General features: G+C 50.5%; 1 protein-coding gene across 1 annotated transcript in view; it reads left to right on the top strand.

Moving 5' to 3' along the window:
* Positions 1 to 16,503, top strand: part of RASGEF1C (RasGEF domain family member 1C) — a gene marked incomplete at its 5' end in the record, with an annotated part of 28,820 nt that extends 12,317 nt beyond the window's left edge. Inside the window, 9 exon segments of the mRNA XM_080672538.1 lie at positions 2,097 to 2,186; positions 3,709 to 3,811; positions 4,283 to 4,362; positions 4,442 to 4,526; positions 4,529 to 4,536; positions 8,177 to 8,272; positions 10,285 to 10,408; positions 15,355 to 15,427; positions 16,463 to 16,503. Coding sequence (XP_080528664.1) covers positions 2,097 to 2,186; positions 3,709 to 3,811; positions 4,283 to 4,362; positions 4,442 to 4,526; positions 4,529 to 4,536; positions 8,177 to 8,272; positions 10,285 to 10,408; positions 15,355 to 15,427; positions 16,463 to 16,487 — 684 coding nt within the window. The 3' untranslated portion in view covers positions 16,488 to 16,503.
* Positions 16,504 to 17,139: the final 636 nt, after the last annotated feature.

The raw sequence follows: 17,139 nt of genomic DNA, 5'->3' as shown, positions 1-17,139 counted from the left end.
GGAAGTCCCATTTTTAATATTTGAGGAGCCTCTATTCTGTTTCCCAATCTGCAGCCCAACAACAGTGCACAAGGGTTCCCTTTTCTCCACATCCTTGTCAACACTTGTTGTTTGTTGATTTATTGATGATAGCCATTCTGACAGGTGTGAGGTGATATCTCATTGTGGTTTTAATTTGCATCTCTCTGAGGGTTAGTGATGTTGAGCATCTTTTCATATGTCTAATGGCCATCAGTATGTCCTCTTCTTTACTGTTTTGTAATTTATATTTTTCCAGGAATTTGACCATTCCTCCCAAGTTTTCACATTTATAGACAAAGTTATTCACAATTTTCTCTATCTTTTCAATTTTTTTATCTGATTTTTTTTTTTTTTTTTTTTTTTGCCTTCGTATTTTGAAGCTGTGTTGTTAGGTGAAGACAAGTTTAGACTTGTGACATATTCTCGATAACTTGAACCTTTTATCATTATCCAACTACCCTTTAACCTCTTCCCATGCTTTTCGCCTTGGAGTCTGTTTTGTCTAATATTAACACATCAATGTGGTGTTTATCATATGTATTTTTCTATTTCTTTACTTATCTCCTTAGATTTGGGGTGTGTCTAGCATGCACCTGGGTTTTGCATTGTAGTGATGGTGATTTCTGCTGTGTGTGGGTCTGTGTTTGCTGTCAGCTCGCGTGCCTTCGGTGGCCTCCCTTACCTTTCCTGTTCTTGTTTGTCTCCTTTCTTCCCTTTGCTTGGATAGGTCCCCCCGTCCCTCCTCCCCCGTTTATTGAAAGTCACCTGTCAATTTTAACGTGTATATTTAAGTTTAAATTTTTAAATTGTGGCATATTTATACAGTGGAATGTTCTACAGCAATCGAAAAATTTCCAAAGGATATGTATGGTATGGTACATGAAAAGTTCACATGGAAAAATATGGAAATATATACAGTTACATACCAGAAGGAAGATACAGTCGATTTTCATTATTCATGGTAGTTATGTCCAACAAGCTTGTCGGGAACTCTGCATCAGCAAACACCCATTGCTCCTAAGGGAAACGCAGGGTTAAGTTCCTTGCGAGCCTCTTATCCCAACATTTTCATCAACCAATTAACAAAGAGCCTTATTTTATGTGCGTTTCTGTTTAAAGACATCTTCTTTAATAAATATTGTTCATTCAGTGACATTGAACTCATTGCCAACAGCACTATGACTCATGCCTGAAAGCTCATCTCATGCCTACCTTCCATTCGGGCACCACACGCTTTCTGCTTAGGGACCCAAGACAGCCCCGCAGCACTGCGCTGGGCACAGGAAGTGTGAAGTCCCCATGACACCCGCTAGACAGTAGGAAGGACACGTGTCAGCCCGGGAGCTGAAGCAAGAAGGCCAGGCATCATCTCGCTTCACCTCAGCATGTGTTGGGTGACTCCAACATTTTGCCACTCTGCACACATCCACGAGTGAGAGGGAAAGTGAGGCATTATTTTGGGGGTTACAAATAAATTTTTAGGGAGTAGGTAGAGTCACAAATACAGAATCTGTGAATAATGAGAATCGATGATTACATATCATATTGATATACACAAAGTGGCCAGATTATTATGATCTCTGAACACATAATAATCTGGCCACTCAGTGCATATATATATTTATATATGTATACACACACACACACACACACACACACACACACACACACACATATATATACACACACATATACTAGAGGCCCAGTGCATGAATTCGTGCATGGGTGGGGGTCCGGCCAGCGTGGCCAGGGGAGGGGACATGGCCTGCTGGTCGGACTCCTGGTTGAGGGGACAATTTGCATATTAGCCTTTTATTATATAGGATATACACTGAGTGGCCAGATTATTATGTGTTCAGAGATTATAATAATCTGGCCACTCAGTGTATATCATATTACATTACATCTCTACGTGTATAGTAAAAAGACTAGAAGATGAGCATCAGATGATTGGTGTTTGTGGATGGTTTTGAGGTTTCGACATTTTCCAAATTGTCTATCATGATCGTGAACTGACCTCATGTTCCGAAAATCATTGACCAAAAGACTGAGTGTAGGCCTTTCATCTCTCCTAGCCCTGCTTCGATGAGAAGACCAAGAACCTGGAGGCTTACATGAGATGGTTCAACAGATTGTGCTTCCTCGTGGCCACTGAGGTCTGCATGGTGCGTAGAACCCAGGACATGAGCGGGTGTGGCAGAGGCACGTGGGCGGGAGGAGCTCGCCTGGGAGGAACCAGAAGGGCTTCTTGAGCCATCTGTCCCCAAGCCCGGCCAGGCTGGGCACCCTCTGGGACACCAGCTGTCACCTGGCTTGCCTGCAGTGATATTTCCCCTCTGGGCAGAGCCAGCACGGAACCACCAGCCTCTAGCAGAGGGTGTCAGAGGCTGCTGGCTGCACGGTGCCTGCCTGCTGGGCCGCCGGGCCTGCAGGCACGTTGTTTGGCTCCCTCAGATTTAGAGGTAGAAATGGCCCAGGCTATAGGTAGAAATGGCCCAGGTGTTAGGTAGAAATGGCCCAGGTGTTAGGTAGAAATGGCCCAGGCTTTAGGTAGACATGGCCCAGCCTTTAGGTAGAAATGGCCCAGGCGTTAGGTAGAAATGGCCCAGGTGTTAGGTAGAAATGGCCCAGGTGTTAGGTAGAAATGGCCCAGGCGTTAGGTAGACATGGCCCAGCCTTTAGATAGAAATGGCCCAGGTGTTAGGTAGACATGGCCCAGGTGTTAGGTAGACATGGCCCAGCCTTTAGGTAGAAATGGCCCAGGCTTAAGAGCTAGGAGACTGCACGTTCCAAGTCCAGTCTGGCTTCTCCGGAGAAGTAGGAAGACCTTGCCGGTCTGAACCAACATGCATGTCAGCAAGAAGCATCCGTCCAGCCAGGCCTGCTCTTCCTCACAGCAGAGGGCCCCCTTCGGACCACCCCCCATCAGGGGAGGCCGGGCCACTTGTCATAGGGAAGGACTGCAGGGCAGCACGTGTGCCCGGGTGGGGTCTCCAGAATCAGATGCTGTGACAGAGCTTGGGGAGCAGGGGGCTCACAGGGGTGAATGCCTGTGGCATGGGAAGAGGAAGAGGCCTGGCCAGAAGGAAACGATGGCCTGTGATTCCTCTGCTTGCGAGTTTCCCGTGCCCCGGACCACCTCGCTCGGCCGCCAGCACAGTCACCTGCTCCCTGGAGGGACAGGGCAGGCCCGGAGGCAGGGCTGTCTGAGGGGTTCGGGTGGCACATCTCTGCAGACACAGCACACTGCTGGGGGCCGTCGGCTTAAGCCAGTTTTATCTAGGTGGGAAGAGCACGGGTGGGGCCTGGAGTGTCCCTGGCAGTGGGCATCGGATTTACCTGAGTGGAGTCAGCATCGGGGTCGGCTGTGGTCCTGGCTGGGGAGAGCCAGCCTGATGCTGGGAGGAAGGAGAAGGAGCGAGTGAGCTTTCTGCTTCTAGAGGGATGTGGCGCTGGCCCGGGAAGAAAGGGCCTCCCTTGCTGGAAGCGCCCCCCCCCCCCCCCAAGCCCTTGTTGGCAGTGGGCCTGCGCAGCGCTGCTCCGGGCGTGCTCAGAGCCCTGAGCCTGAGGCTGCAGATGGCCCAGATCACACATCCCAGCCATCAGGAGGGCCTGGCCGGTGGGCAGGGTATGTGGTCAAGGTAGGACGGGGACCCCTCATTGCTGAGGCTCGGGTGCTATCCCCAGCTGTCCAAGAAGAAGCGGAGGGCCCAGGTGATCGAGTTCTTCATCGAAGTGGCCCGTGAGTGCTTCAACATTGGCAACTTCAACTCCCTCATGGCCATCGTCTGTGAGTAGCTGGCCTGAGTTCAGCCCCCGGCAGGCGGGCGTAGGCACCCAGGCATGCGGGCTGCAAGCCAGGGCTCTCATCTGAGCAGAGAGTGAGTGCCAGCTGGGCACGCATCCCCACCCCAGAGGTCCAGGAAGGGTGCCAACTTTGAGGTGGGCTCACCCCCCTCAGGGTGCTTGGTGAGCGTGTGGCATTATGTCCCCAGATCCAGGGAGAGCAGGGCCCAAAGCTGGCCCTGGCGCCGTGTGGGGCCAGCGTGCGGAGAACTGGGACGGGGCCTGCACAGGCAGAAGCCAGGTCACCCCAACACAACGTCTACCTGCTTCCTGGCGGCCGAGGCTGCTGTAGACCTCAGCCCAGGTCAGGCTCCAGCCTCAGAGGCTGGGCAGGGGCCCACACAGAAGCCTCCCCCTGAGCAGTGATGGGACTGCAGCCCGGGGCAAGCCTCCCCAGCTCGGCCTCCCTCTGCAGCTAGCATGAATATGAGGCCCGTGTCCAGGCTGAAGAAGACCTGGGCCAAAGTGAAGACAGCCAAGCTGTTCATCCTGGAGGTAAGCACAGTTGTCGGCAACCAGGTGACACCGGCCTTCCCCAGGGACAGTGCCCAGCTGCGTCCCTGTCTCCTTCCAGCACCAGATGGATCCAACTGGGAATTTCTGCAACTACAGGACAGCCCTGCGCGGGGCCGCCCACCGCTCCCTGACCGCCCACAGCAGCCAGAGAAGGTAGGTCAGAGGCTTGCCTGGTCTTCCAGGCTCCTGCCTGCTCTAGATCACCTTGTCCAGGTGGGCTGCATCAGAGAACCTGGACGCTAACTCCCAGGTCACCTGGTCCAACCCCCTGCACTTCCATAGCATGTGTAAGAGACGTGCTGCCCGTCTCCAGTACGGGGAACTCGCCACCTTCCCAGACAGATCCACCCACCCCCCAGCAGCTCCGGCTGATCAGAAGTGCTTCCTTATGGAGCTGCAGTCACACCTCTGGGGTCCTCCTCTCTGGAGGGCCGCACAGGGTGATCCTGCTCCCTCTTCTACCCGCCAGTCCTTCAGAGTCCCCAGGCCTCTCCCGCTCTCCTCTGCATCAGCAGCCAGGCCTGCCCTGCCGTACGCTGTTCTCCAGTCACCTCCCCACGTGGGCCCCTTTGATCCCTGAACAGCTCCATTTGTGGGAGTCCCTTCTCTTTCAGATCAAAGTGTGGTGGTGCCAAGTGCATAGGGTCTTACACCTCCTTATTCTAAACTCAATACCTTCACGGATGTGGCCTCAGCTCACACGGACATTTCTGGCGATGATGGACCCAAGCTTCTTGCTCACTCACAGGCCTGTTCTCATGCATTAGCATTTGGGGCCTTCACTGACCCTGAGCAATTCCATTTCTCCGCATTCTCCCAGTGGCCTCTGCTACAAGGAGCCAGGCACAGGCCACAGACCACAGGGATCCTCCGGCCTAGAGCCTGTTGCCAGCCAGTGACCAGCATGGTTCACGGGAAACACCACGACTGGCCGGGCCCTCAGTCTGGTCTTTGGCGGGAACTTGGGTGGCTCAGGGCCTGGCATTGCTTGTGAGGGTCTGCTCTCAGCAACTGTTCTTGAAATGCAGTCACTCTGGCATTGTATTGGATGATACCAGCCAAGACCCCCACACTCCTAACCAGCTGGCCCTTCCTGTCCAAGCTGTGGGCACTTCATCAACTCTGGTCCCAGGAGAGCTGGGGGGAGAGGGCAGCATTCAGCAAGGCAAGACCTCAAACCCCAGCACCGGCAGCCTGGCCCCCCCCTCCCCCCCCCCCCCGTCAGGAAGCTGGAAAACGGGGCAGCGGGAACAGGGCCACTTGACCTCCATCCTCCGTTTAATTCTGGCGACTATTCTGTGGGGTGGTTTCAGCGTTGCCATTTCCCACCTTAGAAGACTGAGTCTCAGAGAGGAGACTTCACTTGGCCAGTCCCATGGCGAGCAGGCAGAGAGCCAGGAATCAGACCTTAACCTGTCTGGCTCGGAATCCTGTGATCTGTGCTCACCTCCCGTGCCTCTGATTCCCAGGTCAGGCCCCGGGGTCCCGGCTGATGGCCCAGGAGTCGGACTGTGGGTGGCGCTGTACAGCACTGGCTGTAGCCTTTGGTCTGAGGTGTCAGTCATGACCCTGGCGCTCTGCCCTGTTTCTCTCATCTGCGCTGAAGCAGGTGGCCTTGGGGCAGAGTAGACACACTGGGACTTCCCGTTCCTGCACCCAGAGCCCCCTTCCAGCTCTGGGGCACTGAGACATGAAGCGTTTAGGTCTGTGCTGGAGGTGGCTGACTCACAGAGCTGTGTGTTCACTGCATTCTCCTCTAACTTCAGAGAGACATGGACCATGGGCTAGGCCCACAGAAGCCGTTTCATAGATGGATGGGAGGCTGGAGGGTGGGTGGATGGATGGATGGAAGGATAGAAAGATGGATATATAGAAGAAATGGTGGAAGGAAGGAAGGAAGGAAGGAAGGAAGGAAGGAAGGAAGGAAGGAAGGAAGGAGGGAAGGAAGGGAAGATGCTCTCACAGTCCCCTGGTGCCTGAAGCTAAAACTTTAAAGCCGGGAGGTCTCAGTGGTTTGTGCTTTCTTCCTGCCTGTGGCCGGCTCCCGTCTGCCCTGCCCTCTCCCCTGCCTCACCCCTACCCTTCTCTGTCACAGGCCCACTCTACAGAGGCATCTCCGGGTGACATCCAGGTTGGGCTGGGTTCAGCAGTGAGGCACTCGGTCCGCCACTGTTGATCCCGTGACAGGGCTGTGAGTGGAGGGCTCTTGGGAGCATGGATGGGGACTGAAGCAGCGCAGGGCCGGCAAGGCCTTCCTCGCTCTGTGGTTGTTCCTGAGACTCTCCTGCTATCTGAGACCAGGCCTGAATGTGTCGGACACGCCTCCCTTCCCCGAGCTCTGCTGCCAGCACAGCAAGACCACGACCGGGGCAAGTGCTGTGGGACTGACAGGAATCCAGGGCGCCGGTCCCCCCTGGCTGCAGTCTTGGCACTGGAAGTTCTGCAGCCCAGGAGACACCTGGTCCTGGGTCTCCCTGCTAACTCTGTCTCTGGTCCTGGCCCTGGTGGTCACTAGCTCGTGACTTTGGGCCAGGATCTGCCACTCCATGGGTCTCGGTTTCCCCGTCTGCCCTGCCCAGCTGAGCCATCCATGCTCTGTGCTTGCAGAGCGGTCAGCGCCCAGGTCCGCACCTCAAAGCCTTAGTTGACTTGAATGGGGCGGAGGTGGGGGTGGGCTCAGCACTCCCTGAACCAGAAACGTCAAGGCCTGGAGTCTGGTCCCCAGGGTGCCGGGCTGGCCTGGCAGCATGTGCCCAGCTCTGGACCCGAGGGCAGAGCCGGTGTGCTAGCATCCTGGGGCTGCACACACAAGCTGGCGGCTTAGGACAGAAGCATGTCCTCATGCAGGGCTGCACCCACACGCAGGGCACCAGGGCTGCCTCCCTCCGGAGGCTCCAGGACCCTTTCAGCTTCGGTGGCCTCGGGAGCTCCTTGGCTGGTGGCCACATCGCTCCCACCTCTGCCTCTGCCTCCACACGGCCATCTTCCCTGCGTGTGTCCAAAGTCCCCTCCCTGTATGAGGACATCAGTCACTGGATTAGACCCCGCATAGCCAGGTGACCTCATCGTAACTTGATTCCATCCTAAAAGACAAGCTCCAAACAAGGTTCACCAGGATTTGGGACAACAACACATCTTTGGGGGGGGGGACACAGTTTAAACCAGGACACAGGCTAGAGGCGGCTGCTTCTCCAGGGTGGCCTGAGCTGAGAGCAGGGGTCTCAGTTCTCTAGGGATCGGCAGAGCATGGAGGGAGCAGCACGGCATGGCAGTGAGGCAGGGGCCCCGCAGGTTGAGCTCGGCAGCCCCACCTTCAGCAACTGCGGCCACGTGCTTGGCCTCACCATCGCACAGCGAGTTCAGATCTTCAGCATCAAGAAGGACATACAATGACAAGCTGTTAAATATGTATTTAAAAGGAGGCCACAGATGACCACACGCCATATGGATGGACTCTGTGCTCAGCGTGCTCCGTCCGTCCCCCCAGCAGGAGAGGGAGGAAATGTTCCAGGGCCACCATCTACAGTAGGAGCTCAGTCAGCGCTGGGGCCTGATGGGGCCTGGGAGGAAACAGTCTGGCCTCAGGGAAAGAGACCTGTACCCCCTTTCTTGGTGGTTTCCACATTGCCCCCCTGGTGCACACTAAGTAGCCTGGGCCCCATGCAGCCCCAAGGCCAGGCCAAGGCTGGCCAGCTGTGCTCAGGAAGTCTCCCCCGCCCTCTGTGGCCTGGGGATGCTCCCGAGGTCCCGGGCTGGGGTGCTGGCAAGGGCTGACCTACCCTGTCCCTTCCAGATTGTCATTCCCTTCTTCAGCCTGCTCATCAAAGACATCTACTTCCTCCATGAGGGCTGTGCCAACCGCCTCCCCAATGGACACGTCAACTTTGAGGTAGGGTCCAGGGCCCAGGGGTCAGACAGGACATCACAGCTCCGCCAGCAGGAGTGCTGGCCTGGCCATAGGTCACCACAATGTCAGGGCAGGTGGGTCTCCCCACCCACATCCTCCGCAGGAAACTGAGGCTCCTGCAGGGTTGATTCCCACTCTGCAGGCCTCGGCCCAGCACACATGAGGCAGAGTTCTTTCCGGCCCTTGAAGACCACCAGGCTGACGACTGGCGAGGTGCTGACAGGCAGCACAGGGCGCAGTGCAGGGGGCCAGGGGAGGCCCCCAAAGGAGGGGCCCTGGGCAACAGGAGGAAGTAGATGGAGGGCAGAATGGGCACAAGGGACGTTTGCCATGGTCAGCTCAAGTGTCCTCTCCTCCAGGAGGCCCCCTGACCTCCCAGGCAGATGGAGACCCTGCAAAATAGGCCGGGCATCCCTTGGTCCCACTGCTCCAGTCCCCAGGCTCCTCAAAGCCAGGCAAGGCTGCTCCACTCTGTCCCTCGAGCCCCCACACAGGCCGCCCAGCACACATGGCTCTAAGTAGCTGTGGGTGTGGGGCTGACAGCAGGCAGTCACTGAGTCAGACAGGCGGAGCACACCACGCAGCAGTGGTACCCCCAATCTGCAGGAGGGGGCGGATCTTCTCCCACAGGAGGGCCAATCCCCCTGGTGCTGGCTCCACCCAGCCTTCAACTCCAAGGGCCGTCAGTCCTGGGCTGGCCCCTGCTCTGAGCCTCAGTCTCCCCTCCTGTAAAACCAGATTTTCCACCAGGCAGCACAATGGGCCCAGGAGGACATGCCAGGCAGCTGGGGAAGGGTTCTGCAGGTGCCCTCCAGTGACGGGCCCCAGTAGGCACCTGGGCCTCACACAGACACCCAGCAGGCCTGGTCACCCCCAGGGCCAGTGTGACAGGGGAGGGCCAGTCCAGCAGGCAGGGCAGTCCAGGCTGGAGATGTCATGGCAGAGGCTGGGCTTGAGAGAGGCCACAGGGGCCCGGGGGCCTGGGAGCTCCCTCTTCAGGCTACCCCGACACCCACCAGGTAAGGGAACCCTGTCTTTTGCCTTCTTGAGCTGGTCTTCAGAACGAGGCTGACGGGCAAGAGCAAAACTGCAAGCTGCTTGCAGGGCCCCAGATTCAGGGTGGAAACAGTGGGGGCGGAGTCAGCCCAAGGCTGATCGCAGGAGACCAGGAATGGGGCTCCCACCCAGTCATGACTTGGTGCTGCTATTTATTCAAAATCCTTCTTTGAGTAAGCACATATTTTTTCTAGTTAAATAAATGTATTTAAATTTCACTTTAAAAAATTCTACATCAATGAATTTTCTTGTTTTATTTAAATACATTTATTTAAATTTATTTGCATATCATATAATTGTCCCCTTGACCTGGAGTTCAACCGGGAGTTCGACAAGGGGGCAGGGCCAGCCTGCCAACCGCCGGCAGCCCCTCCCTCCCCCACTGCTGGCCTGGCCCGATAGGCCCCGATCCAGGCCTCTAGTTCTTTAAATAAACAAACTTGCCATAAGTAGGGACAGCCACATCTATAATAATAAAAGCATAATGTGCTAATTAGACCGATGAAGCCAGGGCTGTGAGGGAGGCCTGGGTCACAGGTGCCAGAGGGTAGCCGGTGCCGGCAGCCAGGGGAAGGAAGGCCTACTCTTGCACAAATTTCGTGCATTGGGCCTCTAGCAAATAAATAGAATGAAACTAAAGTAATGCTCACCTCTAGCTAGAGGCACTGGCTACTGAGGGCCGTAGCCCAGGCTCCCTGTCCCCATGACCCAGGGGCTGGGGAGGCCCAGGTATCAGTGAGGCTGCTGCCTCAGAGGGGATGAAGAGCTGTGATCACACCCAGGTTTCCTGATGCTGGCGATGCCATTTATTGCCCCGAGTTCCAACTTGCTCTCCCAGAGGTGATGAGAAAGCCGTGCGGGGCCGACCCGCTCTCCCAGGGAATGTCGAGGCCCTGGGAGTGGAGTGCCACCATCCTGTGTCTCTGTGACCCTGGCAGAAATTTCTGGAGCTGGTCAAGCAGGTTGGAGAGTTCATCACATGGAAACAAGTGGAGTGTCCCTTCGAGCAAGACCCCAGCATCACCCACTACCTGTGCACTGCCCCCGTCTTCAGTGAGGACGGTAAGGTGCCCCTGGCCTCACTGACTCCTGGGCCATGGGACGCTCATGTGGCCTCTTAGTCACATTGCCATTCAGGGCCCCAGCTTTGAGCACAACACACCATGCCCTTGTTTGCTGGCTCTGGGAGGGAGCAGAGAAGGCTGTCCCACTCTGCCTGGCTGCCTCCCCCAGAGCCTGCGGAGTTGCAGGTTGGGTCCCCCAGGCCCAGGCTTCCCCCTGAAGAGAGTTTGGAATTGTAAATCTGTCTTATCCCACTTCCTCTTTAGAAAAGTGGGGGTGATGGTAAGAACCGCCTTCCCAGAGCTCATGTTAGGATCTTTCCAGAGCTGGTGTGAGTGTGTACTTGTGTGTTGTGTAACCCTGGGCAGGTCCCTCACTTTTTTTGAGCCTGCTCTGCTGCATCTAGAAAGTGGGGGATGAGAGAGCCTACTTCCCAATGCCAAGTGAGACTTACTTCAGTTAGGACTACACTCAACACTAGATGTATTAGTTTCGTACTGGTGCTCAAACAAATCACCTCAAACTGGGTGACTCAAAACAACACAAATTAATCATCTTACAGCACTGAGAAAGACATGACACTTTACCTTTAAGGGGGAAACAATCCAAATGACATCAGGTTCCTCATCGGAAACCACAGTGGCCAGAGGCAATGGCACATTTTTCAAATGCTGAAAGAAAATAAATATCAACCCAGAATTCATTGAATAATGAAATTCTCTTTCAGGAATTTACTATAGATAAATCAAAATTGAATTTTAAAAAACTGTTCAGGTGACCCATAGGAAGACAAAAAACAAAACACAGAGAGAACAAATAAAAATATAATTAATAAATAAAATAGCAGACTCAAACTCTAACACATCAATAATTACACTAAATGTAAATGGCCTAAATATACCAAATAAAAGACATTGGCAGAGTAAATTAAAAAGCATGACCTGCCCTGGGCACTGTGATTTCAGTTGATTGGAGTATCGTCCCATGCACCAGAATGTCGTGGACCTCTCTTCCTCTCTCTCAATCCCTCCCTCCCTTCTTCCATTCCTCCCTCTCTAAAATAAAATTTAAAAAATTTTAAGTCATGACACAACTATATGCTGCCTGTAAGCAGCTAATTTCAAATATAATAACACAGATAGGTTAAAAAGTTAAAAATGGGGCCCTGGCCAGGTGGCTAAGTTGGTTATAGAATCATCCCATACACCAAAATGTTGCTGGTTTGATTCTTGGTCAGGGCACATACCTAGGTTACAGGTTCAATCCCCAATCAGGGTGCATACAGGAGGCAACCAACCAATAGATGTTTCTCTTTCATATCAATGTTTCTCTCTCTCTAAAAATCAATTTAAAAAATATCCTCGGATAACAATTAAGAAAAAATAAAAGTTAAAATGGGGAAACATTAATCAAATGAAAGCAGGAATCACAACATTAATATCAGATAAAGTACACTTCAGAGGAAAGAAAATTTCCAGAGACAGAGAAGGACTTTAAATAATAATAAGAGGGTCAATCTCCCAAGAAGACATAGCTAAGTATGTATCCACCAAACAATAGAGTTGCAAAGGTTATGAAGCAAAAACTGGTAGAACTGAAAAAGATATAAACAGATCCACAATTATAGTTGGAGACTTCAATACCCCTCTCTCAATAATTGATAGAACAACTAGACAGAAAATCAGGAAAGACATAGAATAGTTCACCAATGCCATCAAATAACATGATCTACATTTATAGAATACTCCATACAACTACAGATTTACAAAGTATGCTTTTTTTCAATTGCCCACAGGATATATGTTAAATTGGCCATATCCTGAACACATAAAACAAGCAGCAAGAAATTAAAATAATTGAAATCATACAGAGTTTGTTCTCTGCTCACAATGGAACCAAACTAGAAATCAGTAATTTAAGATAACAGGAAAATATCCAAACACTTAGAGTCTAAGCAGCACACTTCTAAATAATCCATGCATTAAAAAAGAAGTTTCTAGGGAAATAAAAAATAATTGAGGAAATTGATTTTGTAATTTCAAAACACCCAAAAATGAAATCACTAAGCCCACATGGTTACACTAGAGAATTCTATTAAACATTTAAAGAAGAATTAATACTAATTCTACACAATCTCTTTTTAAAAATAGAAGAGGGAACTTCTTAATTCATTTTATGAAGCCAGTATTGCACTAATACCAAAACAAGATAAAGAGAGTATTAAAAACAATAATAAATACCAATATTCCTCATGAATACAGATGCAAAAATTCCTTAGCAAAATATTCACAGATAGAATTTGGCAATTTATAAAAATAATTATAATCATGACCAAGTGGGTTTATTCCAGAGATGCAAGGCTGTTAAATATTTCAAAATAAAAAAGAAAATCAATAAATGTAATCCACTATATTAACAGGCTAACGGAGAAAATCACTTGATTATATCAACCTATGCAGAAAAAGCATTTCACAAATTTTAATACCCATGCCTTCACAAAACTCTCAGAAAAATAAGAGTAAGAGGGAATTTATCTCTTTTGAGATCAATTGAATTGAAAGACTCAACATAGCAAGGACACTAATTCTCAAATTTAAGTACAGGTTTAATGCAATTTCTACCAAAATCCCAGCAAGATTTCTTTTTCTGTAGTTATAAAGTTTATTCTGAAATTTATATGAAGCAACAAAGGAACTAGAATGGCTGAAATAATTTTTAGGGGGATAAAATAAGATGGAAGGAATCACTCTACCCAATATATTAAGGCCAATATTATACGGCCACAGTAATAGAGACAGTGTGGTGTTGATAAATTGCATCTACAGAACCCTTTCAGCTAACATCATATTTAATTGTGAAGGACTGAATGCTTCTCACTAAGATCTATAACAGTCAAGGATATCTACTCTCACCACTATTATTCAGCATAGTAATGGAAGACCTAGTCTGAGCAATAAGGCAAGAAAAGGAAGTACAGAAAGCAGTATGGTGATTGGCAAAGGGAAAGGGAGATGGGGGAGGTAGAAGAAACTAAAGGGAGCATAAATGGTGATGGAAGGAGATTTGACTTGGAGTGATGAACACACAATACAATATACAGATGATATATTATAGAATTGTACACCTGAAACCTATGTAATTTTTTAAAATATATTTTTATTGATTTCAGAGAAGAAGGGGGAGAGAGAGAGGGGGAGAGAGAGAGAGAGAGAGAAACATCAATGATGAGAGAGAATCATTGATCAGCTGCCTCCTGCACACACCTTACTGGGGATGAGCCCACAACCTGGGCATGTGCCCTTGACCGGAATCAAACCCGGGACCCTCCAGTCCGCAGTCCGACGCTCTATCCACTGAGCAAAACCAGCTAGGGCATAACCTATATAATTTTATTAACCAATATTACCTCAGTAAAATCAATTAAAAATAATTTTGAAAAAGAAATACAGCTCAGAAATGAAGAATTAATACTATCCCTATTTGCATTTATAAAAAATTCCAAGGAATCTACAAAAACTTCTAGAACTAAGTGATTCAGCAAAAGTTGCAGAATACAAGCTAAAAATGCAAAAATCTACTCTTTCCTACATGCTGACAATGAATATGAAGACACCAAAATTAAAGATATAATACCAAAAAAAAGATATAATACCATTTATAATTGTTCAAAAAAATGAAGTAGATGTTAATCTAGCAAAACATGTACCAGATTTGTATTCTAAAAACTGCACAATGCTGATGAAAGAAATCAGAGAAGATCTGAAAATGGAGAAACATGATGTTCATGAATTGAAAGAGTCAACATAGCAAAGATACTAATTCTCCTCTCAAATTTAAGTACAGGTTTAATGCAATTCCTACCAAAATCTCAGCAAGATTTATTTTTTATAGTTATAAATAAGTTTATTCTAAAATTTATAAAGAGTAACAAAAGAACTAGAATAGTTGAAATAGTATTGGGGCGATAAAATAAGATGAAAGGAATCACTCTACCCAATATTAAGGCCAATATTATACGGCCACAGTAGTAGAGACAGTGTGGTGTTGGCAGGGACATATGTCCATGGAACAGAACAGGGATCCCAGAAATAGACCCACACAAATATGCCCAATGATTTGGACATTTGGACATCCATAGGCCCAAAAATGAACCTTGACCTAAATCTTAATCTTTATGCAAAAAATAACAAAAGAATCACAGACTCAAATGTAAAACTATGAAAAAAAAAACCAGAAAATCTTTGAAGATGTAGAACTAAACAAAGAGTTTCTTATAAAACAAAATATGACTCAGCAATTCCACTCTTGGGCATTTATTCCAGAGAAATAAATACTCACATTCACGCAAAAACCCATACAGCGATGTTTACAGCAGCTTAGTTTGTTATAGCCAAACATTGGAAATAACCCGGATGCCCTTCAGGGGTGAATGGTTAAACAATGGTCCGTCCATCCACACGATGGGATGCTATTCAGCACCAAGAAGTAAAGTATGACACACTACCTCACAGACAAATCTCCAGAGAATTCTGCTGAGTGAAAAATGATTCCATTTATATAACATTTTTGAAATGACAAAATTTAGATATGGAGAACCGATTAGTGGTTGCCAGGAGTTAAGAAAGGGGTGGAAATGGGAGAGAAGGGGGTGTGGCTACTGAGGGGCAACATGAGGGGTCCTAGTGGTGATGCATGCCCAGCATTTGACTGTAACAGGGTCAGTATCCCCGTGGCCATCCGTCCTATAGTTTTGCAAGTGATGGCCATTTGGAGACACTTGGTAAAGGGTACACAGATCTCTCTGTTGTTTCTTACAACTGCATGTAAATCTACAATTATCTCCCAAACACAAGTTTAATTTTAAAACCAAAAAGTAGGTCAGACTCGGTAGAACAAGTTATTATCATCAACCATAATTGTGTAACTTCACTTCATTTTCTGACTAGGTCTTTATTTGGCTTCTTATGAAAGTGAGAGCCCAGAGAACCACACAGAGAAACAGAGATGGAAATCTCTAAGGTGAGTCTGTGTGCCTAGATGAGATGGGTGGGTGGGGGAGGGGTGAAAATCTCTAAGGTGAGTCTGTGTGCCTAGGTGAGATGGGTGGGTGGGGGCGGGGTGAGAATCTCTAAGGTGAGTCTGTGTGCCTAGGTGAGATGGGTGGGTGGGGGCGGGGTGAGAATCTCTAAGGTGAGTCTGTGTGCCTAGATGAGATGGGTGGGTGGGGGCGGGGTGAGAATCTCTAAGGTGAGTCTGTGTGCCTAGATGAGATGGGTGGGTGGGGAGGGGTGAGAATCTCTAAGGTGAGTCTGTGTGCCTAAATGAGATGGGTGGGTGGGGAAGGGTTGAGAATCTCTAAGGTGAGTCTGTGTGCCTAGGTGAGATGGGTGGGTGGGGGCGGGGTGAGAATCTCTAAGGTGAGTCTGTGTGCCTAGATGAGATGGGTGGGTGGGGGCGGGGTGAGAATCTCTAAGGTGAGTCTGTGTGCCTAGATGAGATGGGTGGGTGGGGGAGGGGTGAGAATCTCTAAGGTGAGTCTGTGTGCCTAGATGAGATGGGTGGGTGGGGGAAGGGGAGTCTGTGTGCCAAGACAGGATGCAGGAGAGGAGAGGGGTGGGGTGCTTGGGGCCAGAAGAGGGCTGAGGGACCTCATCGGACCCAGCTCGTTTGCCTCCTAGGAGTGTCCCCAACCCATGAGGAGAGAGCTGGTCTGGCCAGAATCTTGGGGTGGGGGTGGACCTCAAGGACTGCATAGAAGGCGAGGCTGGTACCACAACCCCTCATGGCTGGTGGCTGCACCTGTGGGCAATGAAACGTATGTCCCCATCCTTGGAACCCTAGTTCACATTCTTATGCCGAAAAGTGGGACACACACCACCTCCTGCTTGCTCAGCCTATGAGCACACAGAGTAGAGCGGAGAGGACCCACCGTGGGGGCCTGAGCCAAGGACGTTGCACAATGCCCTCCTGGGGTGGGGGGCCGCCTGTTGAGAAGGTAACAGCTGGAGGGAAAGGAAAATAACCAAGGGCCACCGGGCCTGCTTAAATCTATAGGTCTTCTATTTTGGGGAAGACGTGAGGATCCGGGAGCTGGAGGAGGAGGAGGAGGAGGAGGAGGAGGAGGAGAAGGAGGAGGAGGAGGGGGAGGAGAGACCTCAGACGCCCTCTGCAGCCCTGCCCACCGCTTTGCACACGGTGACCCCATGGTCTGGTACCTGCCACAGTGACCACAAGGCTCAGGAGACTCTTCTCCTCCTTTTGTGGACCCTCAGCCCTAGCAGGGCCCAGGACCTCCAGCCACACGGGTGGCACGTGCCTCAGGACGGCGGCGGTTACCTTGCTGGGCAGTCTGTCCGTCCTCGGGGAGAACCCAGCTCACTATGGTCTCAAGTGCTGGAGGTGTCTGCCACCAGGTGCCTGGGAGCCTTCACAGCCCCAGCAGGCTGTGAGGGGGCAGAGCCCACAGGGCCCTGCCGTTCTGCAGATGGCCCTACCCTGCCCTGAGACGGGCTGGTTTCTGCAGCCCCATGAACCCCCTCTCTGGATCTTTCTGGTCCCAGGGGATAGCTTTCTAATGATAGCTGGGATGCCGGTCAGCAGGACAAATGTGAGTCAGAGTTGACAACGTGTACAGCACATTGTGAACTATACCGCTGGTATAAACACATCGGTATACCGTGCATATCCAGGCCCACATCGTCTCTCACCGGGGGCTTCTGCCAGGACGCAGG

The sequence above is a fragment of the Plecotus auritus genome (assembly GCF_963455305.1).
Source record: "Plecotus auritus genome assembly, chromosome: 6".
In the NCBI taxonomy this organism is placed as follows: domain Eukaryota; kingdom Metazoa; phylum Chordata; class Mammalia; order Chiroptera; family Vespertilionidae; genus Plecotus; species Plecotus auritus.
This window is presented reverse-complemented; position numbering and strand designations above follow the sequence as displayed.